Here is a 12,362-nt window from a genome sequence, read left to right as displayed (position 1 = left end):
ACATTTTCTTTTTTTTTATTGAGTTTTTTTGAGAGAAAGGAAGGGGGGAGAGAAACATTGATTCATTCCACTTATTTATGCATTCATTGGTTGCTTCTTGCATGTGCCCTAACCAGAAATCGAACCCACAACCTTGGCATATCAGACAGTGCTCTAACCAACTGAGCTACCTGGCCAGGACCCATAACATTTTCCACAACAGCCCTGAGCGTAGCTTGCTTTCTTCCCGTTTTACAGGTGGGAAAATTGAGGCCCAGAGGCAGCTTGCCCAAGATCACACCCCCAGAGCCATTTGTTCCTCATAGCCCAGAACTCAACTCACAAAGTAATTGAGAAAAGTGGGGAATGATTCCAGATTCTAGAAGTCAAGGCTTGCTTTATAAACTGAAAGGTCCATCAGGCAATAAAATGGGGGGGGGGCAGTGAAGATCCTCAAACCCCACCCTCACCCCACCCCCACTGCCACCATTGCGCACACACTCCTCTTTGGCAGACAGGCAGAATTATGGAGCTCAATGTGCCGTCAGCTGGTTGGCCACTCAGGGGTATAAGGCTCATAAAGTGTAAATGGATTAGCTGGAGTGGAAAGTGGGGAGGGGTAGAAGAAATCATTATTTATTAACTGAAATGCATTTCTCAGATTAGCTAGCCAGTAGCAGGGGAGAGGTCTCCAGTGACATGAGGGAGGACCTACCACCTAAGTGACAATCTATGGCCAGTGGTTGGAAAGGGGGAAACTCTGGTACAGCAAGAGAGGGAGGAAGGCCTCCCAGTTGCTATAGCCAGGGTGTGCCAGGTCCCACCCTCAGAGGCGGGGCCAGGCTAAGCCCCGCCGGCCTCAGTTCCATTCCTCTGGAACCCAGGCAGGGGCAGAGCCTGGGCCGCCAAGAGCCTGGGGCCCTGCTGTCACACAGAGTAAAGGCACCATGCTCTCCCAGGCCAGGACATCCAGAAGCCCTGCAGGGCTGGCTGCAGCAGCTCCCTGACACTCAGAGGAAAGCCCAGGCCGGGCAAGCAACACCTGTCTCCAACTGCCATGTGAGTAGCTACACCCCTCCCCACCCGGAGACCTCAGCCCAGATCCTGAGAGGCCATTGCCACCAGAGCCACTGGGGTCACACTACCCACACACCACTGGGAAGTCGCCCCTGGGGGCTGACCCTGCCTTTCTTGTGCTCTGGTGGAGGTGGGGTAGGGGACTCACTCCAGGGGAGTGCTGAAGCTCCAGCCCAGAATACAGAGGTCAGGTCTGAAGGAACCATGAGGTCTTGTGGGGTTTAATAAAGTTGACTACCAGGGACAAAGGGGAACAGAAACTGGAGGGCTGCTAAGAAGGAAAGATGTCCTGAGAGGGGAGGCACTGGGGAAGATTGAGGAAGAGAAAACGGGGGAGGGGGAAAGGGTGCAGCAGCTTGGAGGTTGAGCTTGGGGGCCCTGGGGGGAATTGACGGGGCAGCTTGTCCCGAGCTCAGGGTGGCTGTGGGCCCTCTGATCTTCCCACCTGGGGGAGGGGGCAGTAGGAATCTTTTCCTTATTGACTTTAATCCTGGCAACAGCAGCTGCTCCACTGTTGACAAAAGCAGGAGTTCCCATAGGGTCCAGGACCCCTCCCCGTTCCCTGATGTGGCAGTGGGGCCAGGGCACTGGAGGACGGAGAACAAGGAGCCAAGTGAAGGAAAGGACAGGGACAGATCAGAGTCACAGAGAGGCCAGGCCCTGTCCAGCAGCTCTTCTTCCCTCTCCTCTGGGGCCAGCTTCAGCCCTAGGGTATAGAGGGGTGTCCTCCTTGCTGCTGGCATCTCCACATTCACTGCCAATCCCTCCACCACACCCCCCGCCCCCAGCAACTCCTCTCTCTCCTCCAGTTCCCAGGAAGGGACCTGTTGCTAGTGTGGTGTGGATGAGTCAAGTTTATGGGCTGGAAATCCTACCCAGAGGCTGCTCACTGATCTGTAACCAACTGGCCACAAGGGTGGATGGGGGAAGGGGGTGCAAGGGACAGGGCATCCCGCTTGCTGCCACCCTTGCCCTGGCCTCATCACTAACTCTAATGCTCAGTGAGCCCTGCCTCTGCCTCACTCCAACCCCCAATCCTTAATGCTCTGGTACCAACCAGGCTTTGAGCATCTGAAGACAGGGACCCCTCTCCTTCATCTCAGCATCCACTCCTAGCACCTGGTCCCAGCCCCAAAGAGGCTGTCAACTTTTGCTGGCCAGAGGACCACTACACACCAGCCGTTTCCTGTCCTCCCTTTGGCTTAGAGGCCTCGCAAGGTGGAGGCAGGGATGGACAAGATGCTTTCGGGCTGGATGGGTCCACCTTTCAGTCCAAACAGGCATAAACACAGCTGCTTAAGGGGGACCAAGCAGGTATTGGAAATGGGTGAAGCGGCCTGTGAGCGCCTGTCTGAAGGGAGCCACCACTCCACTCCACTTGGTTGCTACCATATAGGACATGTGTTACCACAACTGATTTCTTAAGAGAAGTAAAAAAATAGAAATTTTAATGTAAATTTTAATTGGCCATTAATTGGGGGGAAAAAAGTATATATAGCCTACAGTGCATTGGGCTGCAACCTCTAGATTAATGTGCATCCCCCGAGGACAGTGACCTGCAGCCCCACCCTAACTCTGGCCACCCCGTCCTCTGTCCAGGCATGCCAGCCGTTGCTCCAGGTCTCCCCCGTCCCCGGGCCCAAGATGACACCCAACAGCACCAGGGAGGTGGCCAACACTGTTCCTGTGGGGGCCTTTGGGCTCTCCCTGGTCCTGGCAAGCCTCATCGTCGTGGCCAACCTGCTCCTGGCCCTGGGCATTGCTGGGGACCGGCGCCTGCGCAGCCTGCCTGCTGGCTGCTTCTTCCTGAGCCTGCTGCTCGCTGGGCTGCTCACAGGGCTGGCACTGCCCACACTGCCAGGCCTGTGGAGCCAGAGCCGCCGAGGCTACTGGTCCTGTCTCTTCCTCTACTTAGCTCCCAACTTCTCCTTCCTCTCCCTGCTTGCCAACCTGCTGCTGGTGCACGGGGAGCGCTACATGGCAGTGCTGCGGCCTCTCCGGACTCCTGGGAGCACTCGGCTGGCCCTGTTCCTCACCTGGGCCGGCCCCCTGCTCTTCACCAGCCTGCCTGCTCTGGGGTGGAACCACTGGGCTCCTGGTGCCAACTGCAGCTCCCAGACTGTCTTCCCAGCCCCCTACCTCTACCTTGAAGTCTATGGGCTGCTGCTGCCTGCCGTGGGTGCTGCAGCCCTTCTCTCTGTCCGTGTATTGCTCACTGCCCACCGCCAGCTGCAGGACATCCGCCGGCTGGAGCGGGCAGTGCGCAGAGGGGCGCCCTCAGCCCTGGCCCGGGCCCTTACCTGGAGGCAAGCGAGGGCGCAGGCTGGAGCCACACTGCTCTTCGGGCTATGCTGGGGACCCTACGTGGCTACCCTGCTCCTCTCGGTGCTGGCCTATGAGCAGCGCCCACCACTGGGGCCTGGAACTCTGTTGTCCCTTGTTTCACTGGGCAGTGCCAGTGCAGCAGCCGTGCCTGTGGCCATGGGGCTGGGTGACCAGCGCTACACAGCTCCCTGGAGGGCGGCTGCCCGAAGGTGGCTACAGGTGCTGCGAGGAAGAGCCTCCCGGGGCCGTCCTGGCCCCAGCACTGCCTACCGCACCAGCAGCCAAAGCAGCATGGACCTGGACTTGAACTAGGGGAAGAGCCTCTGCTCACTCCTCCTAGAAGCATCCATCCATCTCAGCTACCAGGCTTGTCCGTGTCCGCACACCTCTGGATCAGAGACCCCGACCCTTTTTACCACACCCTGGTCAAATAAAGCTCCTCTGGCGCAGTTTATTAGCATCTCATTCCATATTGCAGAAAGGGAGAGGCAGGTGGAGCAGCTGTGGAAAGAACCTAAAGCCAGACGGACAGCAAGGGAGATTCCAACTCTGGACAGAGCAGCAATTCTAGGTGAGGTGGTACCACTGGCAGAGGGCGGGCTGAGTGCCGAAGTCCAGCAGATGTGGGGAGGTCTCACCCTGATATGCCCCTCACTGTTCTTCCTCAGGCCCAGCCACCACAAAATCCACAGACATTGTCTCTGGGAAGTATATTTTATTTACATTTTTAAAATCTGTAACTAATCTCTCTTCCTCCTTTCCACCCCCAGAGACTTGGGAAGGGAAAGAACGGGCACCTCAAACACCTACTCCCCACATACAAATAGGCACCCCAAGACTCACACCCACAAATGAAAGTGAAAGAGAAAGAGGCCTGAACCTCCCTCTGAGGGACCCCCCCAGGTCTGGGGGAGGGAGGAAGGACCCTAGGGGTGGGTCTCTTAAGAGAAGAAAGGGACAGAGGGGGGCAAGTCGGTGTGAAGGGGTTGGAAAGTAGTCCGAGGCCCCTCCCATCTTCTTCCCTCGTACCCTCCTGCCTCTGCTGGTGAGGGGTCTCCCTTCACCTCAACACCAGACACAAAGCAGAGGCTGCAGCCACTAGCGGTCAGGTCTCTGGACACAAAATACTTTTGCTTTGTGGTCTCCTGATGTGGTCACCACCAGGGAGGCATCTCTGTGGACAGAAAGCATGGGTTGAAGGGACGGGGTCCTTGGGGCCGGCCCAAGCCCACGATCCAGGGGCCCCTGGGTGGCCACCTCCAGTACCCTAATTCTACACCCTCAGTGCCTAGCACTGGGCTGACATGCCCATGTCGAGTGAGCCCACTTGACGCCAGCAATCAAATAAGCAAGGGAATGAGAGGAGAGCCACGGCACAGGGGAAGTAGTCCCAGCCCCTCAGCCCCAGGACTGACGTGAGACCCTGCAAGTCACTGTCAACCAGAAGTAGCGACTCCCTCAGGCTTCCCAGCATGCCTGCCTCACAAGCCACAACCAGGCCTGGGGTCCCCCAGCTTCCCTCAGGAATCCCCTCCCAGACCCCTGGGTCCCTGTGGCCCTCCACATGCTAGTCCCACCTTCCAGATACAGAGACCCCCCCAGCCCTTTCCCAATTCACTTACTTGCTGAGGGCAAAGTCCAGGATCTCAGCTGTGTGACCCCGGTAGTCAGTGAGCAGACGGCCAGTCCGAGCGTCCCAGAGGCGCACGATGCCATCCAGGCTGCAAGTGTAAACCACGGCGGTGCCTGCCTCCCACAGCAGCTGCACGATACCCGACTGCACCAGGGTGTGACAGAGGCAAGGTGGAGGTCAGGGGCAGAGAGGTGAGAGGCATTTGCTCCCAACTCTCATGGAGAGAGGGAGGGAGGGTGGGAACATGGGCCATAGAAAAGACCAAGCAGAAGCCAGGTCTGGGGTAGATGCTCCAAGAGGCCTAGACTTCCCTACGGCCATGGCTGCCTGTACCTGGTGCTGACACTGGTGCCTGAGGGTCTGCGTAGACAGGTCATAGATGGCCAAGGTCCCATCCAGGTAGCCAACAGCTGCCAGAGGCATCCTGGGTAGAGGAGAGCACCACAAAGCTCACAGAGGGACGTGGGCGCAAGTGTCCTTCACTCCTTCCTAGTCCCCCGGCCCAGGCCCCTCCCCAAGCTCAGTCCCTCTCATCTCCAGGCTGTCTCTAGCCCAAGGCCTCTGCTCACACTCACACACTGCAGAAGCCCAAGGATTCCACTGAGTTGGACTCGCTCTCCTCCCCTTCTCCCAGGTTGGGCTGGGAGGCCACAGTCTCAGGCCTGAAAACACCCACCACCTATGAGCCAGAGGAAAGGATCAGAGAAGGGCCTGGAAACTTGGTCCTCTAATAGAGAAGGAAGGCAGTGAGGCAGGGAGGCCGAGCAAAGAAGAAAGGGGAAAAGATGCAGAAAGCAGAAGGCTCCACAGCTAGGCTTCCAGTCCTACTCACCTTGCCAGTGGTGGCACTGACCAACTTGGCCTGGCAATCCACGGAGCCCGTTAGGATCAGGCTGCCATCCTGGTTGGTGGCAACACAGGTCAGAGGGCCCTGGTGACCCTCAGTCCCTAGGATGGAGCAAGGGGGATAAGTCGGACTTCACCCTGTCCCCTCTGAGTACTGTCCCAGGTCTTAGCCCCTCCCCCACAAAGGCCCAGAATAACACTTCCCCCAACTTTGATACCTTTTAGTACGTGGATAGGGTTTCCCTGCTTCAGGTCCCAAATCCGGATAGTGCCATCTTCGTAGCCGACCACAGCTCTCTTCCCTAAAGGGCCGGAGGCACAGACAGCACACTCAAAGAAACACCCAACAAGGGAATTGGGAGGGGGGGGCAGGGGGAAGAGAGGGAGACAAGAAAGTGAGGGAACAGACACTGCCCCAGGGCCCAGCAGAAGAAACCCAGTTCAGGGTGGAAAAGAGGGAGCTGTCTGATCTGGGGCCTATGAGGTCAGTGCTGAGAACAGGCTCAGAGTTTGTGGGCTCCGGCGTATAACCCTGCATCAGACCTCTCTGCATTCAAGAAAGGACCCTCAGGGAAGCTTCTCTCACCATCAGGGAGGACTCTGCCACAGGTAGCTGGGCAGTTGGGACCCTGGAAGGTCTTGCAGTCACCATTCGGGACCTTCCACATCCAGGTGTTGCCATCAGCAGTGCCTGCCAGCAGGACAGGTGCCCGAGGGTGCCACTCCATCCACTGGACAGAGAAGAAGGGTCATCAGGGAGGTCCATCACCCCATCCCAACTAGGAACCGGCCTTATGAGCCCCACCAAGCTTCCCCTGCTTCTGAGTCAGCGGGGACACTCTAGATAATGGACACAGACTTTCTTGTTGTACTTGAGAGTGTACTGGCTCAGAGATGGCTTGGTCTGGTAAAGGTGGGGCTGAACCCCCAGCTCTCACCCACTACCCAAGGCCCTCTGAGTTGAACCCCTCTAATGATCTCACCTCCAGATCTCCTGCTTCAAAGGACCAGACCTCCTCCTTGGTGTCCACCTGCCACACTTTCAAGAGGCCACTCATGTCCCCTGTGGCCACTAGGGTAGAGTCATGGCTGAAACCAGCACAAGTCACAGAGTCCTTATGGCCTTCAAAAAAAAAGCAGAAAGAGAATGTCAGGGCACCTAGTGCTGGGGGCACATGGCCCAGATATCTGACCTCTTAAAGGACCAGCTGGGAGAAAAAGGGCAGATCCCAGCAGAACTCACTGTGATTGCAGGAACCAACACACCCAGGTCTCTCCACGCAGACACTGCTGGTCCTCCACTCAACCACGTATAGCCCAGGTCTATGTCTTACCCTTCTGTCCTCTGCCTGGAATACCCACATCCTTCCCTCTTTCCAAATACTCCTACATCAGCCTGTGTCTCCTCTTCTCAAGCCTTTCCCAGACTCCCTTGCCCATTAGTGCCTCCCTCCGCTATGTTCACGACAGAATACTCTATTCTTCTTGGAGTCCTCAGTCTTCTTTGCCAGTCCATAGAGCTGGCAAAATGGGGGTCAATAAATGGCTGTTGGATGCACAACCACTGCAGACTAACTCCCAAAGAGTCCCAAAGGGACACAACTTCACCTGGGCCACCTCACCTGCACACTCAAAGAGCAGCTCCCCATCGCTGAGCCTCCATACGAAGGCTTTGTCATCTTCACCTCCTGTCACTGCCAAGGTATTGGTCTTGGGGTCCAGGCTCACACAAAACACAGATGCTGTCCCAAGAGATATTTCACAAGTAAGGGGATGGGGCTCCCACCTAGGGTTCTGTCCTCTGGGACCTGCAGGAAGCCCATCCCCTTCTACCCAAAGCAACACATCTTTCCTCCTGGAAAAGAAGGATGCATCCAAGTTCTTTTAAGTTTCAAGCATCAGATTGTTGGAGAAATCCCTCCCCAAGCTTGCCAAGCTCCAAGTCCTTCTCCAGGGTAGATCCCCCTATGGTGCTGCACCCTTTACCACCCCACACTGATGCCATGGACAACAGGAGGGTATATGTGCAGAGCTTACAGCTCTCAGCATGGGATGCCACAGGCTGGGTACAAACAGAGGGAGGAAAACATTGTTTTACTGATTACTGATTAAGAGCTACTATTTGAGGATTATATAAAATATGCCCAGAAAGATACTATAACACATAACTTAAGCTAAAGTAACTTTTTAAAAGAAAACTAAGACCCAGGGAGATTAATAAAAATCATAAATTGGTAAGTAGCAAAGGTAAGACTTGAACAGGTTTCTCAACTGACTCCAGGAGTCAAGCTCTCCTCCGGTCCATCACACTGCCCTCTACCTGTGAGTTCCTCCAGAGCAAGGCCAGCAGTTTCCTCTCTCTGTCCCTCAAAATGCTCAGTACACAGCGAATGTGCCATGCTCAAATGCCTGCCTGGCATGAGTTTATGATGGATCTGCTCAGAGACCTACCTGAATGCAATGCAAAGGTGACCTCGCTATCGTCTGGGCCCTCCATGCTGCCAACCACCCCTTCCTGGGGTTCCAGAACCCAGCCCTCCTCATTGCCCTCTTCCTCTTCCTCCTCTTCCTCAAAGTCCACGTCTTCCATCTCCTGGGCTAGATCATCTGCTTTGGGAAGAGGGTTAAAAAATGGGGCTCAGCAGGCGGTACGAGGGATGAAGACAAGTGTGGGGAGGCCTGGGGCTGGGGTGGGTCATGTGGCAAGAGAGTGAGGTCAGACGAATGAGATGAAGGGGGGCCAGAAGCGGCATCGAGGAGGCGAATGTGACAGAGGACAGGAGAGGTCTCACTACCTGGGGTTGGCCAGAGACTGTGTGGAAAGGGAGGACCGAGGGGATGATGGGAAGGGGGTGTGTGAGGGGAAGGGCCGGAGGAGACGTCAGGGGAACCCCCACCCCGGCCAGGCCTGAAAACTAAGTGTGGGGGTGGGAGAAGGGGGGAAGGGCGAAGGAAGTCGGTAGGAATGACCGGTAGGGTGTAGAGGGGAGGGGGGAGAAGCTGGGGTCATAGGCCAGGGGTGAGCGCCTCCTGTCCCATGGCCTGAGAACCGGCAATTCTCACCCGGGTCCGGCGGACCGGGATCCAGTTCTACCACCTCGATAATCTCTTCATCACCATGGAAGCTTAGAGTCTCCAGTGGGGGGGTGTCAGCGGCAGCCCCGCTTTCCGATTCGGATTCCATGCGGCGAAAGCAGCAGATCCACTTCTCTGGGCCCAAACGCCTCCCAGAGTCAGCGCTGCGCGACGACGCGGAACTCGGGCCCCTCCTCCCCGGGAGGAAATAGGCGTAAGAGACTCTCCGGAAGGAAGAGCGACGGCCACTTGGCCAATAGGAAAAGGGGTTGACAGCTTAACCACCAATCACAGAGCAGAGTTGGGAAAAGGGAACGGGGCGTGGCGGGAGAACACAAACTCCGCCCGACCTGACTCCGCCCCCGACTGGAGGGAAACAAGCGAGCGGGCGAGCCTCTGGCTCTCCTGGGAAGAGTAGTTTAGCCTGGTCCGCTCCGAGGGCTTTTGGGAGATGTAGTTTCTGATCTGTAGGCGGGACGGAAGGAGCGGGGGAGGCCCCTTACGCAAACTACAATTCCCGACGGGGACCGCGGTGTAGGGGGGTGGGATCTGAACATGGCGGCGGTGGTAGCTGCTACGGCGCTGAAGGGCCGGGGGGCGAGGAATGCCCGCGTCCTCCGGGGTAAGGAGAGGGACCCCGGGGAGGACAGGACTGCAGGGGATCCCCCCCCTTTTTTTTTTTTAACATCCCGCCCGGCGATAGCAGGACGTCAGGGCTGTCGATTTCCTGCTCGCATCCTTCTGCAGGATCTTAAAGAGTTTAGGGACTATGAGGTGGTCTCTAGAGGTCACCCAGTCCATCCCTCTGCCGTCGGGTTACACAACACTTCTGGGTCCTTGCTGCGAGAAGGAGTCCCAAGGAAGCCTTTTAGGCTCCCGCGCTCCAGGTGTTTCACACTCACCGCAGTGCAGAGGAAAGAGCCCTGAGCTTCTGGATCCTTGGGTTCTAGCCCCGGATAATTAGCAGTTTGACCTTGGGAGAAGCAGTTCGTCTCTCTGGGCTTCAGTTTCCTCTTCTGTAAAACAAGGAGACGGAGTAGACCACCTTTAAGCTCCCTTCCAGGGCTAACATTCTGCGGTTTGAAAACATTTTCGCGGATTGCCTTCATACGTCTCTTGCGAGTCCCACTGCAGTCCTTCCATCCAGTCTTCTGAGGAGATGAAGAACAGTGAGGCTCGCTCTCCTGGCACCAGGGTGATGAGCCCACAGTGACGTGGGGGTGGCTTCCAAAGGTGTCACCTCAATGGCGATTTTCCCATTTCCCTTTGGATTCTCCCTGGCACTTGTTACAACATACTGCAGTCACTTCCCTTCCTCAGGTCTCAACCACTCCTTTCCAGGCTTTCACCTCATCCTCTTACTGACCTTCATATTCTCTCTCCACAGGGATTCTCTCAGGAGCCACAGCTAACAAAGCTTCCCAGAACAGGACCCGGGCACTGCAAAGCCACAGCTCCCCAGAGTGCAAGGAAGAGCCTGAGCCCCTATCTCCTGAGCTGGAATACATTCCCAGAAAGAGGGGCAAGAACCCCATGAAAGCTGTGGGAGTAGCCTGGTGAGTTTTAACTAACCCTTTGCCCACTGATAGGGAGTGGCACCAGGGGAGGGCGGAACCCAGAAACTTCTTCAGGTGGTAAGCTGAATCCAGGATTGTGGGGACAGAATTGCTGGGTGCAAGGACTGGAATTGGAATCTCAGAGGAATGGAGCAGGGGATGGGGAGAAGTATGTGGAATTGGAGAGGCAGTGAGTTTTCTCTGGAGTAAGCTGAGCTAATCTGATTTGTATTTGGTTCCCTGGCCTCATCTTCTTTTGGGAACTTGGGGTGAGACCCAATTGAGGTTTCACCTAGGTGTTTAGTACATTGTTATTCAGATTTGACTTTGACCTTAATACATATTATTGTTCAATATTAAAGGAAAAGGAGGGGAAAATTACTTTTTTTTTAAAGGTAACTTAGCAGAACTAAATCTTTTTTTTTTTAAGATTTTTTGAGAAAGCCTGGCTCAGTGGTTGAGCATTGACCTATGATCCACGAGATGGTGGTTCCATTCCTGGTCAGAGCACATGCCCGGATTTCGGGCTCCATCCCCAGTAGGGGGCGTGCAAGAGGCAGCCAATCAATGACTCTCACCATTGATGTTTCTCTCTCCCTCTCCCTTCCTCTCTCTGAAATCAATAAAGACATATTAAAAATAAAAAATAAAAAGATTTTTTGAGAAAGAGGGAGAAACATCGATATGCGGAAGCAAGCCTGCAACCTGGGTATGTGCCCTGACTGGGAATCGAACCACCAAATTTTCGGTGCATGGGACGACACCCAACCAACTGAGCAACACCAGCCAGGGTGGAAAATTACCATTTTTTTCAGCACCTTAGGTGTTCCAGGACTTTACAGTGTAAGGTTTTAGTATTTGTGATAAGTATTACATCCCCATTTCACAGATGAGAGAACAGGTTCAGAGCTGGGATTCTTACCAGGTCTTGTGACTCCATGCCTTTCCCCCATACCAAGGTGTTCCCAAGCAGCAGTTACTCAGATTATGAAGGGGAATCTGGGAGAGGGCGTGGGGCAGTTTGGGCAAGGGAAACTTTGCCAAGACTTGAAGAGGGAAAAGGGACGGGCCTTCTGGAGAATCATGCACAGGCTGTCTAGCAGGATTGCAGGGCTTGTGTTGAGAGGTGTCAGGCTACAAGGGAAAGGAATGTCAAGATTGGCAGAGACCCCACTACAGTGGGCCTTTTGTGCCATGCCTAGGCATTTGGACTTGGCAGGGAAGTGATGGAGAGCTGTTAAGAGATTTTAAGCAGGGTAGGTAGTGGCAGAATCTGATGTGTGTAGGGCCCTCCAGCAGCCAGTAAGGAGGCTAAATAGACACTTGAGGTATTGCAGTGTTCATGAGATCAATGAAGCTGGAATGAGATTCCCCCCAGCTCCTCTGGCTCAGGTGTGGCCCCTCCCCAAACCCCATGCACATCTCCCCACCCCTAGGGCCATCGGCTTCCCCTGTGGTATCCTCCTCTTCATCCTCACCAAGCGGGAAGTGGACAAGAACCGTTTGAAGCAGATGAAGGCTCGGCAGAACATGCGGGCATCCAACACGGGCGAGTATGAGAGCCAGAGGTTTAGGGCCTCCTCGCAGCATGCCCAGTCTCCTGAAGCTGGGTCCAGGGTGCAGACCTGAGGAACACTGCAGCCCTCCCCTAGACTGCATTGACTGTGGCCTCCAGACTGCGAAGTCCTTTGAGTTTGGCTGCAATTCTGGTCCTTGCCTCTAAGGTCCACGAGAGGGCGCGTGAAGCCCAGGCTGCTACCAGCCCTCATCCCTCCTGTCCTTCCCTCCCTGAGAAGCCAGCCAAAGGCAAATAAAGTTATTGAGTGTTTGAGTGGAAAGGAACTGGGACTGGATTTTTTAGTCCCTTGGGA

The 12,362-nt window shown here is 55.4% G+C and overlaps 3 protein-coding genes across 5 annotated transcripts in view; 2 read left to right on the top strand and 1 right to left on the bottom strand.

Annotated features, from left to right (window-relative positions):
• The first annotated feature begins 868 nt into the window (after window positions 1-868).
• Window positions 869-3,834, top strand: GPBAR1 (G protein-coupled bile acid receptor 1). The gene is made up of 2 exons (XM_081143526.1): window positions 869-1,038; window positions 2,656-3,834. The coding sequence occupies exon 2, from the start codon at window positions 2,701-2,703 to the stop codon at window positions 3,691-3,693; it is 993 nt and encodes a 330-aa protein (XP_080999652.1). The 5' UTR covers window positions 869-1,038; window positions 2,656-2,700; the 3' UTR covers window positions 3,694-3,834.
• AAMP (angio associated migratory cell protein) lies at window positions 3,814-9,129 on the bottom strand. Of its 2 annotated transcripts, none has more exons than XM_081143525.1 (11): window positions 8,924-9,129; window positions 8,312-8,467; window positions 7,483-7,602; window positions 6,844-6,983; window positions 6,447-6,591; window positions 6,079-6,162; window positions 5,847-5,962; window positions 5,590-5,693; window positions 5,348-5,438; window positions 5,004-5,158; window positions 3,814-4,555 (listed from the first exon to the last, which is right to left on the bottom strand). In XM_081143525.1, exons 1-11 carry the CDS (start codon window positions 9,042-9,044, stop codon window positions 4,480-4,482), a joined length of 1,308 nt encoding a protein of 435 aa, XP_080999651.1. In that variant the 5' UTR covers window positions 9,045-9,129; the 3' UTR covers window positions 3,814-4,479. The 2 variants fall into 2 exon arrangements, with proteins under 2 accessions (XP_080999651.1, XP_080999650.1); XM_081143524.1 differs by having other exon boundaries at window positions 8,312-8,470; window positions 8,924-9,125.
• A 164-nt stretch (window positions 9,130-9,293) lies between these two features.
• The window catches only part of PNKD (PNKD metallo-beta-lactamase domain containing), a 64,809-nt gene continuing 61,740 nt past the window's right edge, over window positions 9,294-12,362 (top strand). Inside the window, exons 1-3 of one of the 2 annotated variants that reach the window (XM_081141890.1) lie at window positions 9,294-9,557; window positions 10,323-10,491; window positions 11,928-12,333. In XM_081141890.1, the coding sequence (XP_080998016.1) occupies window positions 9,491-9,557; window positions 10,323-10,491; window positions 11,928-12,120 (429 nt within the window). In that variant the 5' untranslated portion in view covers window positions 9,294-9,490 and the 3' untranslated portion in view covers window positions 12,121-12,333. Of the gene's footprint in view, window positions 9,558-10,322; window positions 10,492-11,927; window positions 12,334-12,362 lie in introns of those variants that run through there. The other variant, XM_081141888.1, reaches the window with a different exon arrangement.

This window comes from Miniopterus schreibersii (genome assembly GCF_964146895.1).
Source record: "Miniopterus schreibersii genome assembly, chromosome: 7".
NCBI classification, from domain to species: Eukaryota; Metazoa; Chordata; class Mammalia; order Chiroptera; family Miniopteridae; genus Miniopterus; species Miniopterus schreibersii.
The sequence above is the reverse complement of the archived record's forward strand: the minus strand, read 5'-3'. Positions and strand labels throughout refer to the sequence as shown.